General features: G+C 35.8%; 2 protein-coding genes across 2 annotated transcripts; one reads left to right on the top strand and one right to left on the bottom strand.

Annotated features, from left to right (window-relative positions):
* Positions 1-3,938: 3,938 nt before the first annotated feature.
* On the bottom strand, positions 3,939-6,425 carry LOC114386447. The gene is made up of 2 exons (XM_028346452.1): positions 4,577-6,425; positions 3,939-4,359 (listed from the first exon to the last, which is right to left on the bottom strand). Exon 1 carries the CDS (start codon positions 5,958-5,960, stop codon positions 4,617-4,619), a length of 1,344 nt encoding a protein of 447 aa, XP_028202253.1. The 5' UTR covers positions 5,961-6,425; the 3' UTR covers positions 3,939-4,359; positions 4,577-4,616.
* A 210-nt stretch (positions 6,426-6,635) lies between these two features.
* LOC114386446 (outer envelope protein 80, chloroplastic-like) lies at positions 6,636-14,885 on the top strand. The gene is made up of 16 exons (XM_028346451.1): positions 6,636-7,295; positions 7,625-7,718; positions 7,825-7,907; positions 8,124-8,221; positions 8,354-8,423; positions 8,811-8,901; positions 10,595-10,676; positions 11,011-11,046; positions 11,547-11,700; positions 11,798-11,938; positions 12,219-12,289; positions 12,372-12,450; positions 12,526-12,641; positions 12,769-12,916; positions 13,878-13,947; positions 14,357-14,885. The coding sequence occupies exons 1-16, from the start codon at positions 6,750-6,752 to the stop codon at positions 14,509-14,511; spliced, it is 2,034 nt and encodes a 677-aa protein (XP_028202252.1). The 5' UTR covers positions 6,636-6,749; the 3' UTR covers positions 14,512-14,885.
* The last annotated feature ends 1,159 nt before the right edge of the window (positions 14,886-16,044 follow it).

Below are 16,044 nucleotides of genomic sequence, written 5' to 3'. Positions count from 1 at the left end.
TATTATGCCCTTGACATCGTACAGGGAATACTATTAGATTTATGAGAACAGAATTCAGATCCATGAAAGCTGACAAGAAGACTATAAAAGATGAGAATGCAAAAGAAAATCAAGTTTAATATCAGCTTAAAGAAAGAATTAGTCTATACGGATTTTGTGAAAAAGATGTATACATCGCTTTGTTTGAAGTGGCATTATTGTGCCATCAAATTTGAACGCAAATTAGAAGAAATTTCATGCTGGATCTTAAGCCTTAACTTGCATTTAAAATGAACGTCTATGTACAGGTAACCTCTGGTTTCTCATTGGCTAAAAGAGAATTGCATCATATTGCAGGAGAGTTATGTATAAGTTACTGTGTCATATGTACTTGTTTAGAGGCATCTCTGGGTTCAAAAATACTAAATTTGTTTTGCATTATCAACGGGTCGGTGTGGCCAGCTGTGGGAAGGGAAATACTATTCAGTATTTAGTGGGAAGCCATCAATGATCTTCCCTCCCTATAGATTCTCCTTAATCCTAATTTCTCTCCATGAAAATAGATAATATCTTCTAAAATGCATCCATGAGATATTAGAACTAATTTTAACTATTTAATCGTAGATAGAGGTAAGAATATTTTTTTCTAAATTAATTTTATTATGTTATATATAAGCTCTCTTTTTTTATTAGTAAGAATTCAACTTAGGTTCTACAAAGTTTATAACAATTCTCATACTACTTAAACAAGTTAAATTTTGCAACTCAAATACATTACATTGGTTCCTAATTGAAAACAACTCTTAATTTTTATAGATATCATAAATTGATTTTATTAACTTTAATTCTTAAAAAAAAAACTTTAACTGATTTAAGTAATTCAAAAATGAACTATTTTCATAAAAAGAAAGTAATTATTATATTTTGATATTCTTAATGTAATATATTCATTTTTAATATTTTTTTTTATTTTAATTGCTTAACCTCAGTTGTTATAAATAAGAATAAAATAATTTTTGTTGACCAGGAGGGGAAACGATTTTTTTTATAGTGACATTACTGCATGAGATCCTGGCCATTCAATTTTTTTTATAACGTGATATATTTTAATTATTTCAAAATTGGGATTTAAAAGAACATGTGGTGAGATTTATTTTTTCTCAACAAATAAATGGCGAGATTATAACACTTGAGAGGATCCAATTTTTCTTTTCCACATGAAAGGATCCATTCCCTGACTAGGAGGGACTTCAAAAACAAAAACAAAACTGGCACATAAACGTTGTGGCTGCTATATCGGCTTGCAGTTAGATACTACGTACGAGTCTGTTTAATAGAGAGAGAAAAATGAATTGAATTTTTTATTAATTAAAGTAGAATATAAAGGTATGAATTCCACATCATTTTAATTGAAAATTTGAACTCCTAGTTATATGGAATATAATGTAATACTTTAAGCTTTATTGATGTTAACCTAAAAAGAAGCTTTATTAATGTTATTCTTCAATTAAAATCCAACGTTTAGCACTGATTTTTTAATTTACGAGAAAGAGGTGTTCATGGTTCAAATTTATCTCTATCTGGCACGCTACTAAGTTTAAATCTATGAGGTCCATGGACACATAGTAGTCCTCAACCATGCAACAACATTTCTCATAGGAAGTGCTCCCTCTCCACAATGAAACAAACCCCTCATCTTTGATTGTTCTGCCAAAGCAATCTCCAATTCCTTTACACGCTCAATATGATGAGGCCACAGCAACCCTGCATTTGAATGATTTTCTAGTGAAAATCGTTGCTGAAACAGAGCTGGCCTTTTCAAACCACCGCAACAATTTCCGACATGTGAGGAAAGGTTGGAGTTGCAAGCTGTTTATCAACCATCATTGCTTGAGTAGCTGATTACTTAGAATTACTATAAACTGCAACAGAATAAATTATGTTTAGCTATTTATGGACTTAAATGAAATCAAGACCTAGGTTATTAGAGTTCAAGAGCAACGCTGAATTCCAAATTACATTTCAGTAGCTGTCTGTGAAGTTACTAAGGACAAAGTAAGAATTATATCATTTTGTAGTAATCACTACTTATATACTTAAACATGTGGTATGATATTTTCTCCAATTTTTTACTTCCAAGTCATATTTCTCTTGTCACTTGTAAAATTGCAATATATATTATTTTTTTTTTTATAATCAATAGTTCAATACATATATTATGTTTACTTCTACTTAAACAGAAACTTTTTGTTTTCAAAGTCTGTCTTAAACTACTGTATGTGAAATATGTTTCAAATTTAAGTAGATAAAAGTAAAATAAGAGTAAAAAAAACCTTGGAATGAAAGAATCACAATTCACAACATTGAAGTAAAAATCTAGTTTGATCGTTGTTAAACCAACTAAACCTCAAAGACCCAAGTCAAGATAGCCAAGATCAGTTCACCACACTGGCTTTCCAATACATTAATAGCTTATAGCGTGTTTGAGTATGTGTTTTGGTCAGACGCGAAATGAATTTTCCAAAGCAATAAATATTGGCTTCTCCATCAATACAAGGCTTTGACGTGGAAAAGAAAGGATACGTGCGTTGCAGATGCTTTTCCAAGCACGCAGTTAGTAAGGACCATAACAACTATGCACTGCGGCAGTAATTACCTTACCATATCTTGATCAAGAGGCATGATGAAACTTATGTCACTATTTATGCAAATAGAACCACACTTCAATTGGAAACACAGTTATGAATCAATTAGCAATAGAATCGAGTAAAAAAAATACAAATATGACCCAAGAATTAAAAGGACAAAGCAAGGCACAGAAACTAACTGGTAAATCAAACAAATACGGTTATAAAGAGAAACTAAAATAGAAGCCAAAGCAAACACTGATCGATAGAGATTCTATCCTTGTCTTGCATTGATCTGGAATCTGAATATAGATAAGACGTTGAGAAAGAAGTGTTTGAATGAAAATGTTAGAGGCTCATGAACTTAGGGAGACTTGAAACAATATTATGATAATGAGGCAACTTAATATGTTTCTCATTAGTTAATATGAACTCGCAAATCTTAGGCTTTAAAGCATGGTAGGCACAAATCCTATGGTTTTGGAATAAGAAGTTGAATTTACATTCTTATAAGGGAAATTATGGAATAGTTAATGCTGAAAATGAGCTTCCACTCCTTGAAAACGGGACAAGAAGGACGTTTCATGGAAATTTCTGACGTTGACTCATAAGACTTCTTCAAGTTGGACCTTTTTTTAATAATAAATTAAAAGCCATCTAAACCCACTTAAAATCCCCAAAAATTAACAAAGATGAACAATTACAAACAAAGGAATGCAGAAATAGGTTAAGCCTGTCAGTGTCAAATAAACCACTGGTTATAATTTGGCGGATAAAGATTCAAAAAAATAGCATAAATGTTGTCAACAGAATATTAAATTATAAATTAATAAGATATTGTCTTCACATGCTCTTAAGAGTAGGTTTTACATGAAAAAAGATGGACTCAATGTCTCGAACAGGAGAAGTACGTGCTTTTATATTAGCACAATAGCATGTTTGAATCTTACGTTGTCGTGGATTTAAGATCAAGTCCTTTCCGCGCTTGATGGAGAAGCATAAAATGATAGATTCTCTTCTTTTTTTTCGTCTAATACACACGTCCTAAATAGTTGGAAGGGAAACCAAACACCCATTATGCTTATCAGATTTTTTATATTGTTTTTTTTAAAGGATTTTATTTATATTGTTAAAACCTTTTAAATAATTGTTATTTCTTCTAAAATTATCAAAGCCAAACACGCCATCCTGTTGACCGGTTCAAAACCTATATACTTAACAGGAAACAACCAATAAAATAACAATAAGACGAGGAACAAATAACAATACTGCGTTGGCGACAATTTAAAAAAAGTAGACCAAAACAAAAGTTTTCAAAGACTACTTCAAAGCTTTTACGAACGTCCTTTGGAAAATACATAGCTAAAAATGAATCAAGCATACTTCATGTAGCTACTTAATGTAACAAAGTTACAACAAAGTTGGTGACATACACTTGTGGTATAATATACAGCTGCAAAGCCAAAAATTAAATAACGCACGTGGTATGTGGATACAAATGTAAGTATGTAACACAGTTACAATTATGTTGACAAAAGACAAGTTCAAACCACGTCAATGATGAATTGAGAACCAATGAGAGCTCAAGTGCCTTTAGAGCAACATTCTTCTATTTCTGTGTCACTGGCAAAATCCCACATGCCAATATACAACGATTAAATGAGGTAAGGCGAGCAACTAGTTGAGCAAAACATTTATTTCTTCACATTCCAAATGAATTTACGCTTCACAGCACAGTCGCTAACGCCCAACACTGCAAAAGGTATAAAAAATATATATATTTGTCAAGTGAACTCTCTTCTCAACAATATGGTTGGAAGTTCTTGAACAAATTGATATATCATCAATTTACTATGTCAATGCAATTATATATCTATAACCTAGTAACCTACTATGTTAGTCACTTTATAACACTATAACTGTAACACCAAATTATTAAACATATTAAGGGAAAGGGTTTCATTTCATACCTCATTTAAGCAATAATGACCAATTCTTTCAGAGAAGGAGCTATTGTTGTCTGCCTAAGCTGATATGTTCCCTCCCTTGTGGCCGGTTGATTCCAAGAGAGGCAGGGTCTAAAGACATCTCAGATGTACTGAAATCTGCCTCAAGCTCTTTCTGCTTCAGTTTCAAGATCCTGCGCTCATTTTCTAATTTCATTCTTTTGTTCTCCAACCTCAGCTTCTCCAGCTCCCTGTCCTTCTTGCTGCAATATCTTAACCACTTAAGCCGTTGTTTCTCAAGTTCAAGAGCTTGGGCTTGGTAGCTGATATTTTGCTCTTGAAGCTGTAGCATCTGGATCTTAATCCACTCTCTTTGTTCATGCAATGACTTTGTGGGGTCTTGAAAAACCCTTGCCATTTCAACCTCAAATTTATCCATCCGAGAAGTTTGTGGACCAAAATGGACATCCTCCTCACTTAACTTATTTCTATCACATAGCTGCTGCATCCTCCCCCCATCCTCATGTGCATTAATATTAATTTCATCATCTGACTCATCATCCTCACTATCATTGTTATCCTCATCTTCATCCTCAGATCCATTATTATCTCTGGAGTCTCTCCCATGCTCTAGAGAATAACCCTGTAAATCAAGTTCATGAGAGTTTGGTATCCTTTGCCCATTATGGTAAGCACACATCTCCTTATAAAACAAGTGCTTTGAGCTCAATATCTTCCTAACGTCATCCTTCATCTTAGCTGACAGGTTAGGCATTGAATCCATCAGCACAGGATTCTCAACCACCTGACAACAAGTTCCCCTTCCAAGTATGTCATTTAACCTCTTGTATCTCTTATTTAAGTCATTGAACTTGTCCTCACACTGCTGCGGCGACACATGGCAACCCTTGCCTATCATTATCTTGGAGACCGTTTTCCACTTGCCCTTCTTTTGTAAAACCCCAGATTTCCTTTTATGACAATCCATGCCACCAATTGTGCCATCATCACCCACACAACTCACCACTGTTATCAGAAGCCTAACCACATTGTCTGTCCACTTCATTCGCTGCCAAGGTGACCCCTTTTTGCTCTTCCCACCATCCAGGTTCTCACAATTCCCTTCTTCTGCATAGCTAGGCTCATCTTCTTCACTCAACTCATTACTATTGGAAGGAGCGACTGCCTTTCCTTTACCAAAATTCAATGCCGCATTCAAACTTTTCACTTCAATTAGGCCAATGGGGTGATCACTTTCAAGACCACTCATCATATTCATGTGCTGTTGACCAGTTATTGATGGATGACCCAATTGGGTGTGCTGCTGTCTGTGAAATGGAGATTCCAAGTCCAAAATCTCCCCGCTGGGACCAGACAAAAAACCACCACCCAAACCCGAACTGTTCATTCTTGGAACCCAAACCCTAATCCTCAAAGATGCTGATAGAAAAGCAGGCTACAGCAGAAACTGAAATCTCAATTCGAACAGTATCTATTACCAGTTGACTAAGCCTAACACCACGGCAAAACCAGAAAGCCAAATTTTTGGCTCACACATCATTTAAAAATCAAAATAAAGCTCAGAACCCGCAAATAGGCAATAAGCGAAGGCAATAACTAGTAATAATCATAAGAAGCTTGATATGTTGGGTGTGTGATAGTAACAAATACCTTCGAGTTCAAATCGAAACCCCCAACATAAAAACATAAGCTGATATTCACAGGGATTAGAACCAAAGATGATGACAGCATCTGAAATTGATTACAGATCTTGTTTTAGCTAACCTGTTGGTGACCGGAGATCGGTAGCACAGTAGTGGCAGCAGCAAAACAAGAAGACAAGAAAGAGGGGGGCTTTCCTCGGTTTTTTTAGTGGGGAACCAAATTCAAAGCTTCCTTTTACCTTCTCTGACTCGTAAAAATAAAAAACAATGAACTTTTTTTTTTGTCATCAGAACAACAAAGACGCAGGCCACAAGGCCCAAACGGAAAAGCTCGCTCATGAGCGGGCCGCAGTTAAAGCCCAGCCCATATTACCTTAGGCCCACCCTTTCTTATTCGAAAAGCCCTGAAGAAAAAGATTCAGCTCTTCGGAGGTTTTAGTGGTGACCGCTGGAGAAAGCTTCAGCTGTGGCCAGGCAAGAACTGCACCCACTCACTGATTCCCGATTCAATTAAACCAAACACGGAGAGCACAATGTTTCGAAACGACGACGTTTGCATAGTTTCCTCTTCCATCAAAATCCCTCTTCCTTACATTTCCAAACGCCCTACCTGTCCTCTGCGAACCGCGCATTCTCACATCGCCAACGCCACTAACTCGATTGCGCAACTCGTTAACTCCTTCACCTCTCACTCCACCGAGTTGACTCGCTCCGTTCTGCAAAAATCGTCGCTCCTGTGCTCAGCAACGCTGTCCTTAACCGGCGACCTGGAGAGAAAATGTCCGATTCGGCGTTTGGCGTCGCTGTCTCTGGCGGAGGAAGCACAGCAGAAGGCTCGGCAGAATGAGGAGAGAGTGCTGATAAGCGAAGTGTTGGTTCGAAACAAAGACGGCGAGGAATTGGAGAGGAAGGACCTCGAGGCAGAAGCGGCGCAAGCTCTCAAGGCTTGTCGACCTAACTCGGCTCTCACAGTGCGCGAGGTGCAAGAGGATGTGCATCGCATCATCAACAGTGGATATTTTTCGTCGTGCATGCCGGTTGCGGTTGATACGCGCGACGGTATCCGATTAGTATTTCAGGTATGTTCTCTTCTGTTGAATAATGACAATTAGGCATTGGAGTTGAGTTCACCGTTCTGTAATGATTTCGAATAGAATTTCGCGTTCTAGTGTTGTGTATTTAAGTCTGCAACATTGAGTGCTGTGATGTTAGTACGCGTCACGGTTTCTTATTAGTATTTGAAGTATGTTCTATCCTGTTGAACTATGGAGGTTAGGCATTGGAATTGAGTTAGTCGTTTTATAATGATCTTACTGTTATTCGAATAAAATTTGGCATTCTAGTGTTTTTTATTTGAGTCACCAATATTGAGTGCTGTAATTTTAGTAGTGGTTTCTTGTGGCATAAGGTAGAGCCAAATCAAGAGTTCCAAGGGTTGGTATGCGAAGGAGCTAATGTTCTTCCGGCTAAATTTTTAGAGGACTCGATGCGAGATGGATACGGTTTCTTATTCTCCTTTCTTCTAATATGCACAGTTGTATATCATCATGCGCATGTTGCTCGTGTTTGACCTTCACTGTATTCAAATTAATGTGTCAAGTTGTGCAGGAAAGATTATCAATTTGAGACGATTGGATGAAGCATTATCTTCCATTAATAACTGGTACATGGAACGTGGTCTTTTTGCCATGGTAAATTCCCCTTAACTTCTGGTCAAACTTCACAATCTAATAATATATTCCTGTGGGAATCCAAAATTTGGATCCATATTTCATGTTTTCATTAGCTTAAGTTGCAGAAACTATCACAACATTATATCATTCAACTTCGCTTCCCTTGCTCTAACTAGTATTTAAGTGGGAATTGTCTTCTTTCTTTTTTTTCCCCTGCCTTGATCATTGCCTTAGGTTTCAGCTGTTGAGATTCTCTCTGGGGGTATTCTGAGATTACAAGTTTCAGAGGCCGAGGTCGATAATATTTCCATACGGTTTCTTGACAGGAAGACGTAAGCGCCTTCTTTCAATTTTATTGACAAACACAAGTGCTCTCATGCAGAGACAAACATACCTGCAGTCTTCTGTTATGTTTTCTACTGAGAAGGGTTTTGTTTTTTACCAACTTGATTTTCTATCTGTAGAGGTGAGACTACTATGGGGAAGACAAAGCCTGAAACAATACTTAGGCAAATTACAACCAAGAAAGGACAGGTAATTCCTTGATCTAGCACTGGCCATTCCAGCAGATGATGGTTCGTAGTTTTTAGTTATTTTCTGAAATTTTTATCAATAACTAATTAATATTTATTTTTTGTGCAAAACTGTGAATCGAGCTTAAACAAGAGGAATTAATATTTGTGTAACGTAAGTTTGAAATAAGGCTTTGTGTTGTTGTTGTTGTCTTGTTGTAATGTAAGTTTGAAAGCTGGGTGTGGCATTATATTATCAAATTTGGTTGTCAACATTCTTTGGTCTGTTCAATGGTAATTGGCCATTGTTTATAGTTTCACCAAAGGGAAACTTTTAGATAAGCATGCCTTCTTGAATTCACATTCTTACTAAGAAGGATTTTGGCATCACCCATAATTGTATTTTCAGGTCTACAGCATGCTTGAGGGAAAAAGAGACGTAGAAACTGTATTAACTATGGGAATCATGGAAGATGTTAGCATTATTCCCCAACCAGCTGGTAATGTATGCATACTGACGATAAAACGTTGTCAGTTTTATGTTCTAACCAGTAATTACACTTGCCAAGTTGTAATGCAATTTCTTTCCAAGCCCTATATAAGTATAAATATTTTTTTTACCCAGCATTTTAATATCCTACCAGAAATGACTTTGTATATATTGTTATAAAGTAAAGTGGGGAATGTTTCATTCAAACTTAGGGAGAAAGCAGGAAATTAAAATTAATGGAAACAGAAGAGGTTCCAAAAAGAAAGAAATGAAGAAAGAAAAAAGGATGTTATTATGATAGAAACCATCGGGGGTGAATCATCGCATTCAAGCAGGATGGATGAAATGGAGAAAAGCATCGGGGGTGTTATGTGATGCAAAGGTACCGATCAAGCTAAAGGGAAAGTTTTATCGGACTGCGGTAAGACCGGCGATTTTGTACAGAACAGAATGTTGGGCGGTCAAGAGCCAACATGAGAATAAAGTAGGTGTAGCGGAGATGAGGATGTTGCGGTGGATGTGTGGTAAGACTCGACAGGATAAAATTAGAAACGAAGCTATTAGAGAGAGGGTGGGAGTAGCGCCTATTGTAGAGAAGATGGTGGAAAATAGACTTAGGTGGTTTGGGCATGTAGAGAGAAGACCGGTAGACTCTGTAGTGAGGAGAGTAGACCAGATGGAGAGAAGACAAACAATTCGAGGCAGAGGAAGACCCAAAAAGACTATAAGAGAGGTTATCAAAAATGATCTCGAAATTAATGGTTTGGATAGAAGTATGATACTTGATAGAACATTATGGCGGAAGTTGATCCATGTAGCCGACCCCACCTAGTGGGATAAGGCGTTGTTGTTGTTGTTGTTGTATTATGATAGAAACCACGTATCTTTGTTGCAGAATTACAAGGATGGCCTTCCCTTTCTACAAAATGGAATGCTAACACACTCAGCAGTTCTTGAGAGACTTCACCTCCCAAGTGAAAGGCCCTAATCTCTTATAAATGATAAAATGATCTGTCTCCTGCCTCCCTCCTTATTTTTGTAGGCAACATGCCTTATTTAGACTATCTAACTAACTCACCAATGTAACTAGCTAATGGGTATGTAACCTATCATAACTAACTGCTAACAGGGGTTATCCAACATATTCTCTAGTTGCAAATATAAGTTTTTTGCTTTTTATACAGCTAACTAGAGCTAAAAAGGACTAAAACAAGTTGCAGTGTTCTGCAAGTGGCCCAAATTTTTCCTTGATAATTTTTATTTGTGTATTGACATTTGATAGTAAGCTATTATATCTCATACCTTGTAATCCTTTGGAGAATTTGGGATATTTTCTTTATGTTGAAAAATGAGAAAAATGAATTCAAGGTTTAGAGTTTGAGTTTACAACTGATATTTGTAGTACAAAGATTGAGAGCCTATCTGAAGTGTAATCTGTCAGTTACAACTGTCATAAAGACAGTTGTGACTGATTTTCAATCAGTTAACAGTAGTACATGTAAGGAAGAGGTGACACACTAAGTCTATGTAAAAGAAAACAGAGAAATGATATTCTCTCTCAATCCACAACTAATGCTGTCAAATGGAAAATACATATATTCTTGAAGAAGTGACATAATCTCTTTTATTTGTCTTCACCCATTAGATCCATGGTATTCTCTAAAGTCTAAACTTCTGTATTTTGTTTGTTTGGCATGCTATAGATACAGGGAAGGTTGATTTGGTGATGAATGTGGTGGAACGTCCCAGTGGAGGATTTTCTGCTGGTGGTGGGATATCAAGTGGGTAAGTGATGCTAGTCTAAAGCATACCTAAGTAATGCTTATATTTGCTAATTTGATGAATTATGCTTAGTCTCTTACCTCCTTTAGGTTTGATGAAATTCCTAGCCTCCCTAGTAATTCTGGAAATTACTGTTAATGCCCCTAATTTTAATTTTCACCGGACAAATATCCCTTTGGATTAGACCCCCTCCATAGAGCCTTTTGTACAGCTCCATATTGGTGATAAATACACATAACAGAGAGATGGATATTTTATTTCCAAAATTAGAGGTGCCAGATTGACTCTGTTGCTTGTTTCATGATCTGAGTATCTGACTAGGTATTTACTTTTGCAGGATTACAAATGGTCCACTAAGAGGGCTTATTGGAAGGTGAGTTTTTTTTATAGTTTTGTTATGTGATGGGCTATTGGGCTATGTTATGGGTTAATTCTTTGTCTCTTGCTATCCTATCATCTCCTTCATTTAATAGCTGAGATTACTTTAGTAGTTTAGTGCAAATGAAACCAAGTTAAGGGTTTTTTTTTACCTCTGGCCCTCTGCTGCTGGCTCTATATACTGAGTGCTATTCAGTGTTTTTATGACATTGGCAAGTGGTGAATAAACCACTTATAGCTGTAACTCTTAAAGCACACCACTGTCGTGTACATTATGCTGCCGAGGATAAAACTTCGCAATGTTGAAATTTTAGTTGATATTAACTTTGGATAATTTATCTTGGCTTATCTATGATTATGTATGTTTTCCCCATTGCCAACAGAATATTTTTTTTTGTTGTAATGTATGTTTTCATATTGTGTTTAACTTATTGTCCAACTGCAACTGGTTTATTCTTTGCTGATCCACTCAGTTCTATTTTTATTCCGTTGCAGCTTTGCCTATTCTCATAGAAATGTTTTTGGTAAAAACCAGAAGCTCAATATTTCCTTAGAGAGGGGCCAGATTGACTCAGTCTATCGCATAAATTACACAGACCCTTGGATTCAAGGAGATGATAAACGAACATCTAGAACAATAATGATTCAGGTAATTTCTGAAGGTTTTGTCTGAGCACAATGACTGTACTTTTGATGGTAGAATGTTAAAAACTGTATTTTCTGATATTTAATTAACTTCACTTTAGAATTCAAGAACACCTGGAACCATTGTTCATGGTAATGCAGATGGTAATGGTAGCCTGACCATTGGCCGCATCACAGGTGGTATAGAGTTTAGTCGACCAATCAGGCCAAAGTGGAGCGGAACAGTGGGACTTGTTTTCCAGGTGCTTCATTGACAATATTAACAACTGTTTATATCTTTTTATTTCTAATTTTAGTCCTTCCACTCTGGCTCTATAAATACCATTTGTAAATTGATGATATGCTTAGTTTAGTTAAACTGTGCAATCAATAATCAGATTATTTCTGCCATAAATTAAATGTTAATATAATGTAGATTATATGTCGATTATTTCTGCCATAAATTAAATGTTATTATAATGTAGATTATATGTCTATTTATAATACTGATTTTTTTCCTTTAAAATTTCTATATCATTTCAGCATGCCGGAGTACGTGATGAGCAAGGTATTCCTATCATTAAGGATTGTTACAGCAGTCCTCTTACTGCAAGGTTGTAATCTAAGTAATGCTGACAGTATGGTTATCATGACTTTGTGTGGTTGTTTCTAACTTTTGTCAAATTTGCCTTGTAGTGGCAATACCCATGATGATACATTGCTTGCTAAACTTGAGACTGTTTACACTGGTTCTGGCGACCATGGATCTTCTATGGTTTGTTCTAAATTGAATAAGGTCCTTCATTTTAAATAATACTATGCTTCTTTCATGAATTCCTTGGTTTTGCAGTTTGTCCTTAACATGGAAAAGGGACTTCCTCTTTTGCCTGAATGGTTGTCCTTCACTAGGGTGAATGCACGTGCCAGGAAGGGTGTTGAGATAGGTCCTGCTCGCCTTCATTTAAGGTATGAAATACATGTCATCAAGTCAACCTTGTCATTGAAAGAAAAAGGAATGCCTTGTTGTGTACACTTTCATTAAAGAAAAACAGACAATCTTTTGTTTTACCTACTTTAATTGGTTCACTGGTAGTATCTCTGGTGGTCACGTGGTGGGAAATTTCTCTCCCTATGAAGCTTTTGCCATTGGTGGAACAAACAGTGTGAGAGGCTATGAAGAAGGTAGTGTGGGCTCTGGTCGTTCGTATGTTGTTGGCTCAGGAGAAGTTTCTTTCCCCGTGGTACTTAGATTTTATCACGCTTTTTCCTGCTCAATCCAATTAAGCATCTTGTGCACACTTATGGCTGAATTGTGCTTATCCTAATTGTCATTAAATGCACCTAGCTGAATCTGAAGTTTGTTGCTGAATTGTGTAATTTCTTAGAACTGGAGTGACATGTTTTTGGAATACTAGATGAAGATGGCTTGAAAAATATTGGAAATAATGGTTATGAATTTGAAAGTGTTAAAAAATATATAGAAACCTAGAAGGATGATACTGTTAAGAATGGGTAAGAAGCAAAACAGAATATTGAATATTCTGTAAAATTTCTATAGAATCTCATTCCTGTGTTTCTGCCAAAAGTTGAATATGACATCATTTGAACGTTACAAAAGCAATTATATTTTTTTTTCTTCTCATTTTTTATGACCTGATCTTGCCACCTCCAATGATTTCCCTTAAAGTAACAGTAGTGTTTTTAACCTGACATGCCTGACAATAAGAGAAATTATATAGAATTTAACATGGTTGAACCTATAGGCCTCTCTAGGAGTAACTGCTGCACTGAGAAAACTCACTATGATCAATAAAGATTACAAGGAGCGACTGCTCAACATTCAAACCCTAAGAAACTAGTCCCAATTTACCAAATGTTCACTGTAAATATATTATGTGATGACCAAACTACTAAATTTACTGTCTGTGTGTATGTAGCCCCTCCTTGTTAGGTCACACCACAGGTTTGTCGGGTCAGGTTAAGCCCAGAACTATATATACTGCCACTTAAAATTCTAGTGGTTTTTTTTTAACTCAGGATATAATACTGGGTTTCAAAAAATCATAATCTGCAAATAGCTATCCATATGCATCTAAATGGATGATAGAAAGATTTGTTGCATTTGTCCCTGTACCCGCAGGTGCATGCATTTGATTAAATTTAAGTAAATTGACTCACTGATCTTACTGTTTCTGTTTGCAGTACGGGCCAGTAGAAGGTGTTATATTTTCTGACTATGGAACTGATCTTGGATCAGGCCCAACTGTACCTGGTAGGTTTTCATTTGGTTTCTTTGATTTCTTTTTTTTTATTTGGTTCCTTTGATTTCTTTTTTTTTATTTGGTTCTTTCCTTTTTGCACTTCACAAGAATGATTACTATCATAGCTATCATACCTATCTTAAATTCTTATTAAAAGGGGGAAGTCGTTCTATGTTACGAAGCTTGTTGGCTGTTATAACTCAGTCAAGGAGACAACAAAGCACACAATCATAAGACTGAAGTCATTTATCCTAACAGAACAGCTTTTCTTGGCTTATCCTTGTGCTCTGGCTCCTTTAAGTGACAATATCCAGTGTCAAAAAAAAAAAATAGTTTCTGAATCCTCAACCGTTGCATCTCAGTCGGTAGTATATCTCTAGCTGTTTGCTGATATTGAATGGTGTTTTGTTTTTTTATTAGGTGACCCTGCTGGAGCAAGGAAGAAGCCTGGCAGTGGATACGGCTATGGGTTTGGCATACGTGTGGAATCACCTTTGGGTCCTTTGCGTCTTGAATATGCCTTTAACGACAAGCAAGACAAGAGGTTTCACTTTGGAGTTGGGCATAGAAACTAAAAGTCGTGAGATAATTCTTATTAGGTGCTTCTTGATTGTTGTATATAACCCTCCTTTCCTTATTCAGTTATTCGGAAAACTTGTATATCATTTTTCAAAAAACTTAGCTGCCTCGATTCCCTTTTGTGTTTCTTATAGCTATTATGATGAAGTGGTTCATTTTAACAAAATGTGTAGTTACCACTTACCAGTTAGTGGGCAATGGATCTCTCCAGTGTATTTTTCACATAATAGGGAGAGATAGACACTAAGGAAACAGAGGCCCACTGATTTTAATAGGGCCCCTATGAATATAGGGTCCATGTTTTTGGTTTGTCTGTTTGTATCTTCACCACTATTGTGTCATTTGAAAATCTTACTCAAGATTATTTGTTTCCTGTGTTGTGATAAAATAAGCTGAACTAATCCAGCCACTGACTTTCAATTGGCTTGTCTTGCCAATTGGAACACGTAAATGGCCATTGTAGTGAAAGAAAGACACGTTAATGAATGGTCGCCACCGAGGGGGATATCCGTCTCTATGGACTTTGATTCATGATTCGTATGTGACCTGTGAATCTTCGCAGATGAGGTAGACATAAAATGCATGAATTGGAACGCAAAATTTATGTTGAATAGTTTTCAGATATAAAATATTTTTTCAGAAGAAATCCAAATAATGCTATTTGATCAAGCTAAAAAGTTAGTAATAAATGGACAGAATTATTAAATTATGCTATTTTGGTCCAATTGAATGTTAGACTTGACATTTATTTAAGACATTCAAGAAATGATTTAATTAATACATTTATTTAAGACATTCAAGAAATTATTTAATTAATTAAAATGCAAGAATTAGTATAGGAAGAATTAAAAATTTGATCAAAATTATAGATTTTTTAAAATAGGGTGATCAAATGTTATATTTAAGGCAAGTAATCAATATGAACTCATTTATGTGTATTTTCTTGTGTACAATAACACCACTTCGTTGAAACTTAGATCTTACATAAAGTGTAAACTACTCAAACTTTTCCATTACTAGGCTGACCTCAATGGTTCACCCTTTTCATGCATGTTAAACATAGGATTAGCTTTCCTCTCAATCTCAAATTGTTATTACTGTCATCAATTATTAGTAAAATATTTTGGTTGACCATGACTTCAATGATAGAAATTAAGAAATTAGTTTCTAATAAGAATTATGGTATGCTACAGTTTTTTTATATAAAAAATCTTTTACTTCTAATTAAGCAGTGATTAACAAAACCGTTAATAAAATATGTATTGATTGAGTTGGGAAATAGAAAGGATATGAATTGATGAAAAACACCGACAAACAAAAGACAATGTGAATGACCTGGAAAATGTGGGATCAATATCATGCTTCAAAGACCTAAGCCGACACTGAGGTAAGCCCAAGAAAGTGACAGACCAATAAATGGAAATAGTTAAAAACTTTTACTCTCGGGTCTCGCCAAAGTTGGTTCGTGTAGAAAATTTATTCAGTTCTTTTATAGTAATTTTTCTAATTAACTTTTATATTATAAATTT

The sequence above is a fragment of the Glycine soja genome, chromosome 15 (assembly GCF_004193775.1).
Source record: "Glycine soja cultivar W05 chromosome 15, ASM419377v2, whole genome shotgun sequence".
NCBI classification, from domain to species: Eukaryota; Viridiplantae; Streptophyta; class Magnoliopsida; order Fabales; family Fabaceae; genus Glycine; species Glycine soja.
The sequence above is the reverse complement of the archived record's forward strand: the minus strand, read 5'-3'. Positions and strand labels throughout refer to the sequence as shown.

Coding starts and splice junctions, on each gene's coding strand:
- LOC114386447 (XM_028346452.1), bottom strand. CDS start 5,960: ATGAACAGTTCGGGTTTGGGTGGTGGTTTTTTGTCTGGTCCCAGCGGG.
- LOC114386446 (XM_028346451.1), top strand. CDS start 6,750: ATGTTTCGAAACGACGACGTTTGCATAGTTTCCTCTTCCATCAAAATC. Junction 11,939..12,218: donor CAGTGGGACTTGTTTTCCAG/GTGCTTCATTGA, acceptor ATATCATTTCAG/CATGCCGGAGTACGTGATGA. Junction 12,451..12,525: donor GCGACCATGGATCTTCTATG/GTTTGTTCTAAA, acceptor TTGGTTTTGCAG/TTTGTCCTTAACATGGAAAA.